Source organism: Monopterus albus, unplaced genomic scaffold, assembly GCF_001952655.1.
Source record: "Monopterus albus unplaced genomic scaffold, M_albus_1.0 scaffold96.1, whole genome shotgun sequence".
NCBI classification, from domain to species: Eukaryota; Metazoa; Chordata; class Actinopteri; order Synbranchiformes; family Synbranchidae; genus Monopterus; species Monopterus albus.
In genome coordinates, this window is record NW_018127976.1 from 4,091,350 (window position 1) to 4,111,248 (window position 19,899).

At 38.7% G+C, this 19,899-nt stretch overlaps 1 protein-coding gene across 1 annotated transcript in view; it reads left to right on the top strand.

Annotated features, from left to right (window-relative positions):
- Positions 1-19,899, top strand: part of LOC109965141 (partitioning defective 3 homolog) — a 428,297-nt gene that overhangs the window by 192,444 nt on the left and 215,954 nt on the right. Inside the window, exons 14-15 of the mRNA XM_020608934.1 lie at positions 10,327-10,512; positions 10,837-11,007. Of these exons, the coding sequence (XP_020464590.1) occupies positions 10,327-10,512; positions 10,837-11,007 (357 nt within the window). The remainder of the gene's footprint in view (positions 1-10,326; positions 10,513-10,836; positions 11,008-19,899) is intronic.

The following is a 19,899-nucleotide window of genomic DNA, read 5'->3' on the forward strand; positions in this document are numbered from 1 at the left end:
GAAGACCCAGGACACGCTGGAGGGACTATGTCTCTTGGCTGGCCTGGGAACACCTCGGCATTCCCCTGGAGGAGCTGGAGGAAGTGTCTGGAGAGAGGGAAGTCTGGGCATCTTTGCTTAGACTGCTGCCCCCGCGACCCGGTTCCGGATAAGTGGAGGAAAATGGATGGATGGATGGATAATGTGAAAGATGGAAGAATGAACATGAAGTAACTTAACGACTTGCCACATCTGTGGAATCACAAACTGTAGGTGCTGTAAAACTGTCTTCCCCACTGGCCAAATTATCACATGTTCAGGAATTGAATTATTTGCTTCTCTTCATTTCACAATCTTTTAAGCTAATTTGTGAAATTGCATTATTTCATTATACTGGCCCCATATTGTGTTCTAATGTTCCATAGATTAAAAAGAGACCAAGAAGTGTAGAACAGTATCTATTTAAATGATTTCCAATAGTTTCATAAAATCAAACATATGGTATTGTCTCAGTCTAAGTGAATACATTTGTGTCTGTGCAAGTCCTTGATGCACACTTCACTCCATGTTGCACATTCATAAATGAGTTTGTTGTTCTAATAACTTGGTAAGAATTTTATGTTACTGTGGTTTTTCAATGATTATATGCGGATCCCAGTCTCTTTGTAGAGCTGTGGTGTTCTGATTGAATGACAGTGAGTTCAGACACCATTCATCCAGCACTTACAGATTGTGTCTTTCTTTTCTCACTGTGGATCCCAAAGCCTTTCTAGTGTAGATGTTGCAGTGTTGCTGACTGTTGCACTTTGTGCCGTCCAAATGGCCACAGGGTCAAGCATTATAAAAGTTAGGTCTGATGAGAATTATTATAGAATGAGAGATGTGGACTGGGTCTTGTTCATCAACAGTCCTGATTGATTTGTTGTCCTGGGGAGATTTAGTTTTGGGAGTTTGACAGGTGCTGTTCCTGGTCCTACATGTACAGTCAGTCATACCTTAAACATATTGTAAAGAAACATTACAAACAGTAAACCAGTCATTGTAAAAACCTGACACACAATAAGGGCTTGATTAGTCACATATGCCCAAGTGCCATAACAACCCTTACATCATCCCAGGAACAGAATGAAGTATATTTTGCTTCCAATAGGAATATGGACTATAAAAAAGAAATGGGCTTGTGAAGCCTCTGTTATAACAATTGCAGACCACATAAGAGCAATTAAACAGTACATTAAAATCCCCTCTTTATGATCATATCACACTTGTCATTGATCCATTAGTAGTTATATCTGCCAAGGAATGAGAATCTTAATTGCACAATTAATTCCTGCCTCTGATTGATGTGACAACCAAATTTATGGCTTCTGTGGATGCAGGGGACATGTTAGACAAATGTGTGACACTATTGCTGACAATTGTAGCAGAGTAATGGCTTGTTTCATAAGTGCCAACCCCGGTGGCCTGGTTTAAAATCCCTGCTGCCATGTTTTTACCACTGGACTGTAATTAAAGCATTCAGAACGATGCCATTTCAACACTGTTTCTGTGAAATAAGTCCCTTCAATGGTTATATACAGTACAAATAAAAGAACTTGGTTGCCTGCATTGATCATCAGTGTTGTGATGCTTTGCACAATTATTCATAACAGATGGTATCTCTGTTTTTTTTTCTTTTTGTTTTTTTTGTTTTTTGTTTTTGTCTTAATTATTGAGCTAACAGTGTTACGCAATTGATTTTTGTTGTGGTAGTTGCAGTACAATGAAGTTACCATTTGTGATTTTCCTGTATTTAAGCTGGAAGACAAAAACAGATGTAATGAAGCTGTTATTTACCGTATTTTCTTGATACTGAGATCCCTTTACAGAGACATTAGATTTAAAAAGGAATTGATACACGGCAAACAAAGCATCATCTCCTGCCCTTAAAGGCAACTAAATTCTACATGTTTCTGTGGAGTTAGTGTCAAGTTCACTCTGGCTTATTCTTTCATTTATATCTCAACATTGAATTTGGCTTTGCTATTGGCAGTTTAATGAAAGCATCACAAAGCAGAATTTGGAAAACAGATCTAAGCAGTACTGTCAAGAATATCTGACAATGGAGGCATCTTCATGGAATACCTAATACCTACTGTTGAAGGGTACAGACAACATCATAATACATTTGTATTTTCTAAATCAGCTCTATCCACCAAGTCATGTTCATAACTTGTTTTTAGTAAAGTTGATCTGGGTTCAGAAAGTAAATTCTCACCTTTAATATTGTATGAAAAATCTAAGCAAAAAAAGAGTAATAAATGAGATCAAACTGCTTATGGCTTCTCTTACTCCTTCCACTTGCAAACACAAAGCAGATTCATTAGCTTTTTCAGTGCATGAACAGCACCGATAAACCTTTTGGGGTATTGCACTGAAGTGGTGATAAAGCATTATCTTCAGCCATGCCAAAAAATGACATCTTTGGTGTTAATATAATTAGCTGTCTCTTAGAATAATTCTCTTTCACCACACTGTGAACATGATGTAATGCACTGCAACCTTTGCTAATAAAGTGTTAAACACAGAAGCTTTCTTGCTTTCCTTTTTTTTCTAATAAAAGCAGGCAACTGAGCTACATATGTTACCTGTAACATTTTTCCCACTATTCACACTTCTTCGATAATGAATACCCAGTCTATGATTTAACTTCAAAACAAACCAGCTGATAAAATATAATTGAGTGTAATATGCAAATCAGCCTACTATTACAAATGTCTAGAATTAGCTGACCTCTACTTGGTGAATTTGTTCTGAAAATATAGTTGGAATTCAGGTGAAGTCAGATTACAGGAATTGCTTTAAAGGCCTTTGGTAGAGTAGACTTGCCGTTTTGACAACCTGCAATCACTGAAAGCATCTTTGACTTTACAGAGCAATTCAGAACAGTTTGGCAGCAGTGGATGGATCTTAGACACCACTTTCTCTTCCACTTCATGCCTAAAATGTTTCTAAAATTAGAGGGCATGGTGATCGATGATAGGGATCGAGGGTGTTACCATGGTACCAAAAATCTCCTTCCCATTTACTTCTCTCTTGTAGGGACATGTAATCCAAATTATTCAATGAAAGCTTCATAAACGTCAAACTTACTCTGAGATGTTTAGCAGAAAAACCCATATTGCACAATTCTCATTGTTTTTGCTTCGTTTTACTGTCTTTTCTCTTGTTTCTTACTGACATGTTATTTACTTCAAGAATGCTGCATTATCAGTTTGGCTCATATAGAAAGGTTTTCTGATCAAAGTGCACAGTTCACAAACATGCTCTCTCGTAATTAAAGGTAATGCTGCCGTCCGTGGTTGAAGACAATGCCTGCTTGGTTAACAATTTCTAAACTTGTCTTGTCAACGCCACCTGTTTTCGTTTAGCACTTTTCAGCAGCTGTTCCCATAATTATGGTTGCTGTCAGAGCAGAGAATGGGATGGCGCACAGCAGCATTGTGCTTTGCCAATAAACAAGACAGTTAAAGGCCACTTATGGAAACACACTTACTTTTCCAAAGGGGATTCAGCATCTGCTTCCAGAACATATAATGATGGTGGAGTGTGAATGTGCAGTTGGACATAGCAAAGCACTTTTTATCCACCATTAGCTTGAAATAAGAGGCGTTTACTTCACAATGTGTTTATACTTTGGTTCCGTTGAAAACCTTTGCAAACATTTACAGTTGCAAAGTACACTTAGAAAGTCTACTTTTGTTTTTTGTTTTGTCTTTGATTAGATATGGTTTCCTAAATTTCCTACCAAAATATTTAGTGTGAAGTCACACCTGTTTATGAGTCTCTTTTTTGGTTGATTCACTCAGTGTCTTCATTGATAGGTAGGGCAAGTTTATTTATATTGCACATTTTCTTACACAAAGACAATTCAAAGTGCGTAGCCATAATGAATTTGCAGTGATGTATAGTAGATGTGGGCTAAGATGTTGACAGCCTTTGTTCTACTCATGAACCAAATAATGCTGGGCTTGTTATGATTTAGCTTTTCTTCCTGTTCTTGTGCTTTTATTTTGGTTTTCTTTCTTGCTCCACTCCACATCTCCTGTCCCAGCTTTACCACAGTTTCAATCAATGTTCATTATTTTCATCTCTTGATAATCATTCCCCGGTCTTCAGCCATATATACCACCTCCTTTCCCTCAGTCACTCACAGGTCCATTAACGTTGCTCCCAAAGTTACCTTGTTCTCAGTACCTTACAAGTTTGCTTTGTTGCTCTCGCCACGTCCAGACAGTCCAAGTAATATTTCGCTCTTGAAGTTCTCTCGTTCTGATGACAGCTGGCACCTCATCTGTAACCTCTGCACTCAGCTGACCTGCTGCTCGACGCTGAGTAAGTCCACTCCTGATCTGAAACTATACTCACCCGTGCTCCACGCCACTACACGGTTAGCTCCTGTACCTCTCACACAGCTACCTGTTCCCCTTGATTACTACTTACCTGCCGAGGACGTCCTCTCCCGATCTGTGGTTGGGCTCAACTGTGTCCCACTCCTTCAGCTTATCTGTTCACTTGGTCGCCAATCCACCTCCTGTTCTGCAACCACCACTCACCTGGGTTCCTTACCTCCTTCTGAGACTCCAGCAACCTCGACCACTCTCCTGCCTACTCGACTCACTTGTGTGTTCTTAGCCCACAGCTTCACTCGGCTGGCCTTCTTCTTCACCACTGAATGTTCATACTCTTCTGGTTTTTGCCACTGACATGATAGAACATCATCAGCACACCCACTATCTGTGTAAATACTACAAGCTGCTGTCTTCTCACATGGGCTCACTCCAGCTCACTGAGACATTATGTGAATTTTGTACTAGGGGGCTGGCAGGGTAAAAGTGCATTTAATGTCCGGGTCAACTGACACATTTGTGTTTTCACATAGAGCTCCTCCAGGTAATGTCTAGATAATTTCAGGGTTCCACTACATATCTGAAAAGGGCTAAAGTTGCGGGATTGTCATGTGAAAAACATGTAGTGTTAGTTTACAACACTGCCACACAAAACCTGCCACTGGCCACTGTGTGCTTCATACCCTTCAGTATTGTGCAACAGCTCTCTCTGAATCCCCCGCTGAACCTCAAAAAGCCTGGATTTGTATTTTAGCCTTTGAGGTATTTAATATTCAGCCCCTTTGTCAGACAATGTTGCAAAGAGAAACACAGCCAAAATAAATTTGTTTTACAATAATCATCACGCGTGCACCACTTTTGCAATTACATCCATGACTGAATTCTTTTAGTCCTTTTGAATTCATGTGCAATGACCTTCATGTCACTAAACTGGGCCAAGTGTGGAAAAAAAGTTTCCAGCAGTGTTAATTGTTTTAGGCAGTGATGTGCAGCCAGCTCAGAGTTATGTGTGAATATAAGTAATTGTGATTTATTTGCCCTCTTTATTTCTCTCTCTTCTTTCTTGTATCTCATTCTGGCTTTTTCTGTTCTGTTTCTCTGACACACACTTGCACATATCCAGCACACCCTTCATTGTTAGCACATTAAAGGATTAATAACGTAGAAACATAGGGGAAAGGACTGTTAAGAAGTTGGGAATCTTTTGCTATGAGCACTGATTTACTCTCTCTGCCCTGTTCTGTTCACCTGCTTGTGTCACTGCTCAAATGGCAGTGAGTATGATTCGGCACAAAACGTCCAGTCATTATGACACTTGTAGAGGTTGCTAGATTTTTCACTATGGAGCAGCAAAGGCAGAAGACACAAAAGGGCAATACTGCCTCTTTAAAATGTTCATGGCTCTGTTTGTTGTATGAATCTGCTACTGACCTTATACACATTCTTTTAAACTGTTTATACAGTTCATGTATTTAATTGCTTCTTGCAATTTAGTTTTTGTGTTATGGCTCAAGGATGCACTGCAGCAAACCTATTGACAAAATTACACTACTACCATTGATTCCCTACATTCAGTAGTCTCTCCTAGAACTGCTTCCTATGTGCTTACACCATAACAATAAAAGAAATACAACCCAAAATCAGTTGGGACAGTATGTAAAATCAAAATTAAAACTGAAAATAGTGATGTGTAAATCATCTGTGTCCTGTATTACACTAAAAACAGTATAGCAGTACATCATTTGTGTGATACCTCATTAATTTTATTCTTTGTTCAAAATAAACACTCACTTCAATTCTGATTTCTCCAACACATTCCAAAAAAATTGGGATGGCTGCATTTCAGGGCCAGTAATGAGGTTAAACACTGAAATGATGATCCCGTTTGAAACAGGTGATATCCACACTTGACTGCATCATGGTTTGGTACAAAAGTGGCATCCAGGAAAGGTCAAGCCCTTTAGGGGCAAAGATGGGCCAAGGACCACCAGTTTACCAACATATATGTGAGAAAATTATTGAAATGTTTAAAAACAAATGTTTCTCAAAGAAAGATAGGAAGAGATTTGGATATGTTACCCTCTACGACAGAACATAATTTAAAAATTCCAGGAATCTGGAGGGATTTCAGTGCATAAAGGGAACAAACCTAAGCTGGACGGCTGTGCTCTCTGATCCCTCATACGGCACTGCATCAAGAATTGTCACTCTTTTATAAGTAATATAACCACATGGGCTCAGGATGACTTTGGCACACCTGTGTCAGGTACTACAATATGTAGTTACATCCATAAATCCCGCTTCTAACTGTGCTGTGCCAAAAGGAAGCCCTATATCAACAGTTTCCAGAAGCGCAGTTGACTGCTCTGGGCTCGGAGTCATCGGGGATGGACCATCACACAGTGGAAACGTGTACTGTGCAGACGAATCAGTGTTTTGGGTCTTTTTTTGGAAAGAATGGATGCCATGTGCTCTGGTCCAAAGACAAAAAGAACCATCGAGACCGTTCCCAGCAACAAATACAAAAGCCAGGGTCTGTCATGGTCTGGGGTTGTGTCGGTACCCTTGGCGAAGGTCACTTACACTTCTGTGACGGTGATTATGCTGTATTTTGCTTTATTGATCTTCTGAAAAATAACTAATGCTATCAAATAAATTTATATAAAGTACAACATTTGCCTCTAAAAATGTAGTGAAGTCAAAATATGAAGTATGAAGTCGCAGAAAATGTAAACAGAAATTAAAGTATAAAGACTACTTGAGTAAATGTAGGCTACTTAGTTACATTGCTTCTCTACCTACCTAGCAGTTAAATGTTTGGTTATATTTTCCCACTGAATTAAATTTATAAATTTATAATAGTATAAAAGTAGTTTTGTCCCTGAACCTAAACAAGCTGTATATGTGCCTAAACCTAACCATGGTAAAGTAGTTTTTGTAACTAAATCTAAGTACTTTTTGTTCCTAAACCTAATCTTATAATTTTTTTTGTGCCTTAACATTACCAAGTCATTTTGTGTGTAGAGGCAGTTCACTTTGTGTTTATTTTTAGAATCATGACAATAAAGGTATCTGACGTGATAAGTACAGTACTTAATGATTCTAGTAGGTGGACTTTGAATGGTGTGTTAACAACCAAATCATATGAGATGTTGGAGTTATCAATTCAGTTTAAGTTGATAAAATAAACACATTTTGTGTAAACTCTTCTCTTTTGAAAATGATACAGCCTTTTTCAGTCTTTGCACATCATTTCGTTTATTGACAGTACTTTTGTTCTCTATGACCTGTATGGTTATTGGACTGAGCTTGGAACAGTCAGCTGACTTTCTTCTTCTTCTTCCTGTACAGAGGTAGTTGAATCCATTGTTGCCTGAGCTGAAACAGGGCAACAAGGCCTGTCAAGCAGCCTGATAGACTCATTCTTAGCTTTTGGCGCTTGTTCTTGTCTGATGAAAACATTACACTGTTTTCTCATTCTCTGCCTTGTTCTGCTATTCCCAGAACAAATCTTTGAACGGATGGTTATTCTGTCATTATTTTGGCTTGCACACATATGCCTGCACACCAACAGACTTTGACATAGCCCACCCAAAGTAATTATTTCACATCCAGTGTACAATATTATTGTCTACATCTGCTGGGCTAAAAGCCTTTCCATTGACATAACTCATAAGCAGGATTTATTTATATTATTCTGATAAAAATAAAAATATAGAGTGACCCTGTCAATGACACATAAACAAACCACACAGTGTTCTTTTAGAAGTTGTATGTATATGGTGCATTGTTAGAGACCTGCACTGGGCACCAACTGGTCGCAGTGAGTTCAGTTAATGTTGCTCCAGCTGTTATAGAAAGCTTACATAAAATCTGACTTGATGTCTTTACAAGTTGTAAAAGCTATTGTTGATGCATTATCTTGACCCTTGAACTGGATAGCAAGTTATTTCAGTTTTTTTCTGTCCCCTATATACTTTATTCAGCTGTCTGAGGGAAAGCAATGGGTCATTTCCTGAAAACAGCCAATGACTAATGTAATACAAGGATGGGTGCTGAAATGCAAACAATTAAATGGGTTTCAGTGATCTGAATTTACTAATGATACAGTCAGGGAAAACTGTCCAGTTGACAAGCTGCAGAGACAGATGTACTGCCACTTTGTAAGCAAGACAAAGAAAGCAAAGAAAAAGAAAAGGAGGCAATATAGGAGGGCCATCTGGAGAATAGGGGCTCAGTCAGAGGGTGTTAAAAAGAGCCTCCAACTGAACGCACTACTGCACCCTAATAACAACGCAGCCTTTGAAATATAACACCTTATGTTCTATCTTTCCCTTCTGTCCTCTGCTTTACTTGTTATCTGAGCAGTGAAGGGCACACACCTGGCTGGCATCTGGCTTTATGTGTGTGCATATGTGTGCAGTGATGTGAGTCTATTTATAGAGGTCTTGTGGTGGGTTTCTGGGTTTGAGTGCTCTTACCGCCAGTATTGTTCATGTACGTTTGGCTGCCATGGCAATACTTATGCATGTACAGTACTATCTGGTCAGTCACAGCACTGCTCTCAAGCTTCCTGTTGGGTGGGCTCATGATAAGATTTGCAAGCAACTTATCTTTTAAATCTAAATGTGTGTGTGGAAATAAGGAAAGGGGAGCACTTTCATTCCCTCATCACCTGCTGCTGATATGCCATTGAGAAAAACACATGCTCTTACACCTAAGTACTCCAGTGGCTCTCAGGATGGCCAGTAGCAGAAGCCTGTATAGGTGTATGGAAACTTTACTTTCTGAAATGTACAGATAAAAAAAAAACAGTTTATCTGACTATTAAATTGTTGGGAAAGAACAAGTCAAGAATCTCTGGTAAGCACTGAACAAACTGCTGAATGGAAATCATTTTAAGGCATTTTAGATCTTTTAAAGATTTCCTTGTAGTTAACATAAGAAAGAAACCGCCAGTTATTTGATGTCTCTCACATTTTCTCTACATCATTAGCTTTCTTTTACATCTCTTTTCTCCTTCTGTTTAGCTGCAAGCAAGAAGTAAAATTCAAATGCTATTCCTTATGGCTTTTTTAAACATATGCTCTTTGTTAGACAGTAAATTGTCTGAAAAGAGACTGGAGTGGTTGTTTGATGGACTGTTTTCCAGATGAATTGATCACGCTGGGTGTTAGACACTCAGCGGTGCTCTCTCACACCTCTCTGGCAGCTAAAATGAGCCATTTTTTGCGTCCCATGCATGAAGAGCTTCCGTACAGGCCCTGCATCTAGAGGGTACTAAGGTAATTTTCAACAAAAGGTCCATGGATCGCATGGGGAAAGAGGTCTGTGTTCTTAATGTGTCACAAATTATTCTTCAAAGGGGTGTTGTTCAAAGGAAGCCGCTATTGTTAGTGTCAAATTGCTACCTGCTGTTTTTTAAAGGTCTCCCCTATCCCCACAGAGCTCATGACAGTGGAAAGGAATTACTGTAGCAGTCTTCGACAGTATGGCCAATTGACAGTGACAGCTCTGAGATATATAACATGCTTGCCATCCATTTGCTTCTTGCTCCCTTCATCTTACCCCTCTTTATCTTGCCTCCCTCCTGCTTTCCATTTTCTTGTCAATCACCATCCAGTCCAATTTTGTTCCACTATTCTGTTAACTTTCTTTTTGTTATTCTTTTTTGTTTTTCCATCTTTTCACCAAAGCTAAAGTTAAATACCTCTCATAGGCATTCACACATGCTTAAAGTGTACTGTAACTGTTCAACAATATTTTGCCAGTTTTCATTGGTAGGTTCGGTCTAAAGAGTGAAGAGCTATATACAATTTTTGTGCTTCTTCTTTATTGTTTTTTAAGCCACAGCCATGAGAAATATTCATTTTTACTTTTTTTCATTTTGAAGGCCAACTGATATAAACAAACTAGTTCTCAAAGAGACATTTCTCTCTTTCTTCATTACCCACAACAGCCAGAGGAAGATGAAATGGTGTTAACCCCTGATGGCACAAGAGAGTTCATGACCTTTGAGATCCCCCTGAATGACTCAGGCTCAGCAGGCCTGGGGGTCAGCGTCAAGGGTAATCGGTCCAAAGAGAACCACTCCGACTTGGGCATCTTTGTAAAATCTATTATCAATGGAGGTGCTGCTAGCAAGGCAAGTAACTACTCCCACCCACTTAGCCTTTGACAGTTACCTTGATGGATTTCATTGATTTCATTCATTGCTTTTGTTGCAACTCACAGACCTATAGGTAAGTGCAAAGATGAGGTGGACTGCTATGCTGTAGAGCTGCTGTTCTGTAAATAGGCATAAATGTTAGTGTCATGATTTTCAAATGTCACATGATGTATATTAATGTCCTGACAACCATGTTTTTTTTTTCTTTTTGGCCCTTCACTGTTTAAAACTTATGCTAAGACTAATCATAAGTATTTTATGAGCCAGATCTGACTGTTCATTGATGGCATTTGTCTGCAGGATGGACGTCTATGTGTTAATGACCAACTTATTGCAGTCAATGGAGAGTCATTGCTCGGGATGACCAACCAGGATGCCATGGAAGCACTGCGCAAATCCATGTCTGTAGAAGGCAACAAGCGAGGAATGATCCAGCTCATTGTGGCACGGCAGGTGGCCAAAAACACTGAGGTACTTTAACAGTCTGGGAGGAGACACACTCACTTGAAAGGGACTAATTTTGTTATTATATTAACCATGGAAACATGGCGTTGCACTTTTTCCATGTGTACATGCATAGAGTGTATTGTACATATTGTTTGCATACACTCAACAAACACATGTACATGTTATAATTTGAATCCTGTCTGTGAATAAGTAGAAGACATGTTGAATGAAGAAGATGGATAGTTACATTTCAGCTGCACTGAATGATGAATGAGGGTGGTTTTCTTTTAACTTGCCACTAGTCTTAATCTGTCCTCCATATGTTTCTGGAGCTAGAGACAGCTAGAGGAGGACCTTTATGAAGCAGCCACACCATCGTGCAAATCTTCAAACAGTCCCATTTCCTGTGTGAGATGGGTCATACTGTCTCACATCTCATCCTCTGTGTGATTTTCTATGCCCACAGTGGACCTTGATCTGTTATCTAAAAAGCACTTCACTGAGTTATGATTGACAGAATCATACTGTAGCCTAGGCAGATAAAGGAATATGTATTGCCGGTAGGAGAATATTTGTCATGAGGCAACAGTGAAGAATGTCCAAAGTGAGGGGGAATTTAACTTCATGAAATGGCACTTGTGATATAGAACCAATTCCAGCCTACTTAGAAAAAAAAACAAGTTAAATACAAAGATGAATTACTTGAATGTGAAATCCTAAGCACAGTGTGACAGCATTTCAGGCACCGTGAAGCAGACACAGACATTCACACACCCTGAAGCCAGAGGTTGTAGATCAGGTTTAATTAGTGTTCCTGTGGCTCTAAGTGGAGAGCTTGTGTCCCATGGCTGTGTGTCGGTCTGGAATGCCCCATCCCCATTCTCTGGCCTTTATGCTTCCTGCTAATTTTCATCCTCCAAGCATTTTGTCTTACTCTCCTTTGCCACGTGTCCTTGTGAAGACCCCTGAGCTTGTTATGCTTCCATGCCGGTAATAGCCATGGCCAGATGCATTTTTTTTTGTTGTCCATCCATCTGTCCATCATGTTTTTGTGAAAATAATATCATAGAAATGCCTTGAGGGAATTTCTTCAAATTTGGCACAGATGTCCAGTCGGATTCAAAAATGACCTGATTACATTTTAGTGGTCAGAGGTCAAAGGCGAAGGCCACTGTATCCTCATGTCGTTCCCATTCGCGTGATTTGGCATATTGGAGGCGGCATACACCTAAGAAGCAGTAGATGTAGTTTTTGTTCTTGATTTGATGTTGTATTTCACCTCCTTTTCCAGAACATAGTGGTGTGTCTTAGCTTAATAGGTTGAACATTTGTTAAACACAGCCAGAGGCGGGTTAAATTTTCATAGGTATCACTCAAACGGTCATTAATTGCTGTATTACTGTATTAACAACCAAGGACTAAACAGTACAAGCAGTGTTTTTTTTTTCATTTTTACATTGAGATTGCACAATCAGTGAGACTGTATATCAGTATTCTCTACTTGTTGATCCAATGCGGTAACAGAGAGAGTAACAACTGTTCTAAAACAGAAAAAGTCAGTTTTACTGGAAAACATGTTTGAGAAACACATTAACTGAATAATTGTTCACAATAGTCAGTTTTCTGTTAATTTCTATCATGATTGATTTAAGCCTTCCATTTTGATTTTATATTAATTTCATGGCCACAAACCATTTTTCACAGTTCTTCTAAAAGATAAAATAATGTCAGTTGTGATAACTTTTCAGAGCAGTAAAAGCCTTCCCTAATAATGTTATAAACCACTGGGGAGTGTTTGGGGTATCATATAATCTATCAAATGCATAGATCTGTTACACTGACTAAAGTTTCTGGATTGTTTTTGTTGTCTCACTGTTATCTGAAGCAACATAGCCCACGAGCACAGCCCCTTGCATTTTTTTAATGCAAGGCTATTTTTAGATGCTCTCTCTTCCTCGCACCTTTATCCTTCCTCCCCTTCTTCCTCTGCCTCCCCCTTTCCCCTCCTTGCCTTCCTCCACACTAAGCGAGACGACATGTCCCTCCTGGGAAAGCTCAGCCCCAAGGTTCAGTGAGTTCTATCACTACAGTCCACTTGCTCTCCTGGCCTCTTTAGTCCCCAGCAGGCAGACAGGTAGATAGATTGACACTGTGCTGACAGTTGGAGTCACAGAAAAACACATCTTGAGAGACAGCAAAAAAGTATTACACCATCACTGATGACAGATCATGGTTTTACATTAAAGTTTATTACAATTTTGAAGGTAGGACTTTATTGAACCGTGTCAGGAGACAATTTCGAGGGAAATTTTGACAAGTTTGTATTTGACTTGACATTTATTTCAACATCACTTTTTATGAGATAGCATACTGATGATTTTGCAGAGGAAGACTGAGAGCATGTGAAATAAAAGGGGAAGGAGACTCCATCCATTAAAGTCCCATTACAGGCAATCATACATTGCTTAAGCTGCAGTGTTTTCAGGAAGCTTAGTGGCTTGAAAAAGGTGCCATAAATTCACTAGAAGGAATTTTAATATACTCAGAGCAGAGACTGTAAATAAAGAATAGCAAAAGCTGGCTCTCAGCTTCAGAACTAGATCAGCCCTACCCCACTCTTCTCCCTCTTTGTTGCTGTGTTGATCAGGCAGATACAGTATGTGGGAAGCCAATGCCAGTTTGCCACTGTCACCCAGCTGAATGGGAGTGAACACTAGGGGCCACCATTTAAATGAATCAGATCCATCACTGTCTGCAGGGGAGAGGAGCCCAGCAATATAGCCTAATGCATCATAGGTGGGGACTTTGATGGGTGCCGCATGTCCAGGCCACCTCACTCCATGACAGTAGTTTTGATTTTATCAATGCATGATGTTGGCTAAAGTATGGTCATCTCTGCTGGATGTTTGCAAAACCAAAAGTGCACACTAGTTACATACCTGGCATCCATTTACTTGAATGTGGTGCAACTAAAATTGCTCTATCTGAAAAGGGCCATAACACATAGATACAGATATGAAATTTCTTAATGGAAATGTGAAGTCCAGCATGTGGCAGTCTCTTGTGCATCAGGACTATGTGACTGCCAAGAGCAGCCTCTTCATGCAATGCACACAAAATGCATTGCCTACAAAAATGCACGCTCACATCCACACACATCTCACAAAAGCCCTTTTGCTTTCAAAAGAACTTGGAGCAAAAGCCATCCAGACCTATCTTCTCAGTGATGAAGACGTGTTTAATAGGTGGGATTATGCTGATGATGGCCCATGGTTGATCCCATGCTTGAAATGGAGTACCTGGTCTATTTTTGCTGCAATTAAAGCAATGGCCATGTGTTACCTCTGCCCTGGGGACATTCTGGGAGTATTTTTGCTAACCATGGCAATAAAAAAGTGTGTCACACTGTATGGAGAAGATATCTCCCATGCACAACACCAGAAGGTCTTGATTAGCCTGATTCCAGATCTGATGAGCTTGGATTCTTATTGCTTTTACCCAAGTTTTAAAGTAGTATTCTAAATTTATTAATGAAAACACTCACTCAACCAGGTCACAGCGAAGTGGTGAGACAAAGGTGTGCAGTAGGTCATTAACAACAAGTTCAGGAGAGAAAATGAAACTTCTTCAATAAGGAGAAAAATGTTTTGCTTTTGACTGCTTTTGCAAACCAGGCCAACCAAACCAAACCAAAAACATATACATTTGCATAGCATATGCATTTGATGTGTAATCAGGTTGAAGACGAAGCCAACTGAGAAAAGTATAATTCATTATATCCGAGTACACACTCAAGCACAGATACCCACACAACGGTTATAGCCTCACAGATAGTCCTTGTTTAAAAACTACCATTTAATGAATATATCAGTACATATTTTTATGCAGTTACATTTATGAAAAGTCATTTCAGGTCCACTATTTATGTATGCTTTTGGCTGCACATGACTTATTATTGTGTCACAAACCCACAGTCCCATGACTGAATCACATCCTGATCATTATCACTGTTTGTGACAATTTTAAAACATATTCCTATACATGTTTTATGGAATACAATATGGATCTCGAGTCTTTGAAGTATCTTTTAGTAATTTACTTATTAGGTAACAAAATATCGTATAATAAATATAAAGTATAGCTACAGATATAGAAATACATCAGTTCTAGTCAAACCTGCCTTCTGCATTTGATTTCATTGACATCACACTGTATGTCTTCTTTTCAAAACACCTAGAAAAGAATCTTTTAGCAGCCTGATATATTCGGACATCCTGCAGTAATTACAGTAATTTTATGATGTGTTGAGTTTAGAATGCAAATTAAAGTTTTAAAAATAGTGTGCAAATGTCTAAGTATGTGGTGGAGTCCACATGAGAACAGGATTCATGATATTTGAAAAATGTGCCCTTTGATTGCATGTGGTGTTAATGTAATGAGAAATGATCCTCAGTTCAGGCCACACTGACTTCTGTTGTGGTGAGTTTGTGCTTTTAAAATGTGAACTCTGGATAGGGAAATGGATTTTAACAATTGTAAACAGACAAACAAGCAAAAGAAATCTGTAATTACCAGTTAATATAATGTAATCGCAGCAGTTTAGCTCCCTAGTCGATCAACTGCCCTCATCGCTAAAACTGTCACATTATTTTTAGCACCAGAGCAAAGAAGTCAGCTTACTGTGAAACATCATCAAAACAAATACAAAGGATATCATTAGAAAATTAAATAGCAACTAATTATGAGATATTTAATGTCACACTCTTGGTTTTATGCCTGAATTTAGAAAATATGCATCCCCTCCTTGCCTCTCCCTGTTATCCATTTTATGAACTTGTGCTCAGTGTGGTGTGGATATTTATTTCAGTCTGTTGCAACAGTCAGAGTCAGTCAAGATTTTTCCCCACTAGCATCTAAAAGCAGACAAGCTGATGATAAGTGTGCGTGGGCGGGTTTCATTTCTCAGATTTAAAATTCACGGTATATATGCATCTGCTTGCATTTGTGATATTTTTTATGCTGGAGATCTCCTGCAGACATAGGTTGTTTTTGACGGACTGTCGTTTGTGTGTGTGTGTGTGTGTTTCTCTTTCTTGACAGTGCTACCTCAATTTGCCAGTGCAGATCTGCATTAATCAAAGCAACAAAAACATACTTTCAGCATAAAACCTTTCTTATCCCCCTTGTCTGTGTTTGCCAGTGAGCTACTTCCCCAATTCAACACATTTACAGATTGACTTGGTTTTCATGAAGTACTATTTTTACATTGTGGTGCTCTCCTATAGAGTTCACAAAATAATTCATGAGACAGAGCTTCTGCCTAAGGGTGGCAGTGCTATCACTCCAGTCCTTTGGTACACTTGTGATCCTCCCCATTTGTTTGGCCTCATTAGTTAAAATAAAATCTTTTCTTTCTTTCTTTCTTTTTGTCTTTCTTTCTTTATTTCTTTCTTGACACAGCAGAGATCTCTTCCAAGACCCCCTTAACACTTAAATGTAATGCTTTTCTTTAAACCCTTAGCACCTAAATGTAATGCATTTCTTTAAACCCTTCCCATTCTTTTGACTTGACTTGAAAGGCTTTCCAGTCCAGCAACTCCAATTATGAGGAACAAGACACCACAGCACATTTAAAACCTAGCACATTTACGCACTTGAAAAACATGTTTCTGTTTTCTTATTTCCTTAAAGCTGCATTAACTAACATTTAGCACAATTTCAGATCAATCAAGTAGAAAATTGTCTATAAGTGCTTTCTCCCTGCTGTACTAACTGCTGTATGAAGGCCACGATATGCTAACCCCTGGACATAGGAATAGAGCTTAACCTCTCACACTAAGGTGGCATATTTGAAACATATTAAAGCTCCAAACACTGCTTGAGGTTAGTAATTGACTGCCATGAACCTGCAAACAGAGTTCCCTGCAGACCTCCCTCTTTCAGAACCTCAGATGTTACAGTACTGAGAAATTTTTATAAGCCAGGATACTCTGGCTCTTTGAGGAAGTGTTAAATTTAGTCTGAAATAACCAATGAAAGTTGTGTCACTGGACACTTAAGACCATATTTGTTTTGCACAGTATTTAGTTGACATAAGATGTTATTAAGGATAGGATATTTAAAGAATAGTGTGCATTATGTAACAAGTAAACAACTGGTTATTTTAGATAAACCCTTTTCTGATGTATCTGTCTAAAATCATTTTAGTAGTTCAATCTTGGCCTTCTCAACCCTGTGAACTGTTATGCAACCTCAGACACTCACTAAGACTTGGTCAATCGCACTCACTGGGAATTGTGCAATATGTGCAATTTTAACAATTACCATTTAAAAGTGTAAACCCACTAAAATCATAGAAATGTCAATAACATCAACCTGACTCAATAATCACAGAGAGTATTAAACCTTTTGAGGAACTTTATATAGAAGCTTAACAGAGCTACAGCAAAGCAACAAGCAATAAAATATAAACCTTAAAATCATCAATAATTGTCTTGATTGGCTTACAATGTAAATAAATCAAAAACTACTATTTCTAACATAAATCTAGAATGATCATGCTGATTAAAATTATTACGGTTGAACTAACCTCTTGATCTGAACAACAAAGTTTTTTCTCACGCAATCTGGCTCTCAGCTGGCTCTGGATAGGGCGGTGGCGGATTGGACAATTGTTTGTTCCTCTTTTTCCTTTTTGCCATGATTCAAGCCTTCACAATGAAAAGAATTTATAAACAAAAATATCAAAGCTCATCCGGTTCAATCCTCAAAACTCTCAAAGAGAGAAATAGGACAAATTCAGATAAACAATGTTTTTCTTGGTCGAATCTTGTGTGACTCAGGAAAGCATAAAAGACATGAAAATGTCTATAAACAGTCTCCTTTTGGTCCATATCTTCATAAAGACTTTTTTTCAAGCCATCCTTTCCCCACCAGGCCGGGTGGATTGTGGCTTTTTGTTAAAATTTTTCATTTCTTCATTAATCATCTTTGAAGCAGGAATTCAGTTTCCCTGCTGAGCTGTGAGGCTCTGCCACAGTTTCATCATCCCTCGTCGGCATGCATTTCCTTCCTCTGACAGGCCGAACGCCTGTGTCCAATGTGAGATATTAACTGTGTGAGACATTGCAATTCAAGCACCAACACTGTTCACTGTGCACACATAAGAGGGTGTATTGTAGAAAACACTGGTATCTTTATGCACTTATATGGAATGTAACTTTCACTGAGTTTGAAGTATGGGCACTGTTTCATATAACTGAACTGAACAAGAATGTAACCTTCAACCATGTTTTAATCAGCTGCAATGTGTGTTCACTAACACTGAAATGTACTCTTGGGAGTAGTGCTTAGCACTGCTTCACATGAAGGGAGTCACAGGAAAAAGCAAATGATTGAAAACAGTGGACATAAAGATGTCTGGTACACTCCACTGTTTATACTTAATGAACTGATAAGGATAAGTTTTAGCTTTCTGAAGAAACTCACATCTGACTGAAGTATCAAAATTCCATCATTGATTTTAACAGAACAATCAGAATTACACACTGATTTCACACAAAACTATCAATGCCTTAAAATCAAAACATAAATCTTTATATTTTGAATACTTTACTTGACTATACATGGATTATCATTGATTAGACATTGATCAAACAATTATCAGTCAAATCTTTACTTTTAGCCTTGAAACCATCATTTTTGTTGCTTCCCCAGTATGCTGTGTGTCTCTTCACTGTGTGGCATGCACACACGAACTTTTGCAGTACCTCATTTCAGCAGGGATGTGTGTCTGCTGTACTTTCTCTTTCCTGTGACTGCATTTTTCACTCTTTTAGATGTAAAATCACTTCTCTCAATTCTTTTACTACAATTATTTCACATTTTATTCTTACACGTGTACTAATGATTATTTCAACAAACACATACCATACCATACCAACTTTATTTATAAAGCACTAAAAACAACCAGAGTGGACCAAAGTGCTGTACATTGCAATAAAACAATATAAATTATAAACCACAAACAACAATATAAAATATAATCAATCAAATGACTAAAATCAACACAAAAATATCAAAATGCCAGGGAAAATAAATGAGTTTTTAAAAGAGACTTAAAAACAGACAGGGTAGAGGCTTGTCTAATGGACAGTGGTAAATCATTCCAGAGTTTAGGACCAGCAACTGCGAAGGCTCGATCGCCTCTAAGCTTACGCTTCAATTCCTTTGTCTTCTCCAACCTCCCCTGGAACTTCCTCTTTCTCCTCTGCCTTCTCTGTATCTCGGTGCTCTTTGAGGCCTGTTTTTACAGCCTTGCTGACACTGCCTTCAAACCAATATGGCTTATTTCAAAGACAAGCTGTGCAGGTTCCCTGTGCAGGTACAACCCAGGATGAGAGCAGACCTGTTAGACCTAAGAGGCTGTGTTGTGTAGCATAGAAAGAGCATGTCCAAGAATGAGGCAAAACCAGGGTTGCCATTGGTTTGGCATGTCAGAGGTGGAGAGCACTAAAAGCATCCAAAGGACTAAAATTTGACACAGATGCGGCTTTCTTCCTGCTAGATGCATAAGTACTGTAGCTGGCTAATGTGTATACGTCAGCCTCATTGGCAAGCTTGCATTAGCTTTTCAATTTCTTATATCTTTGCCTCGAATTATTCTTGTTGTAATTTAGTCATTCCAACTGACTGCAGTGTTAATGTTTTGTTGTCCAATTAGCAGAAACCAGTGTGGTTTCCTGGATTAGTAAATAAAGTAATTTTGCTCATTTTTGCTCAGTTTTGGTCCTGTTTGGATGGCTCAAACACGGAAGTGAGCGAGTCACAAAAATTGACGGACCCAGGTGGCTGACTTCGATGCAAGCAGTGCAAGTTTATTTACAGTGTAAAACAAGTGACCAAGAAATGAACAGT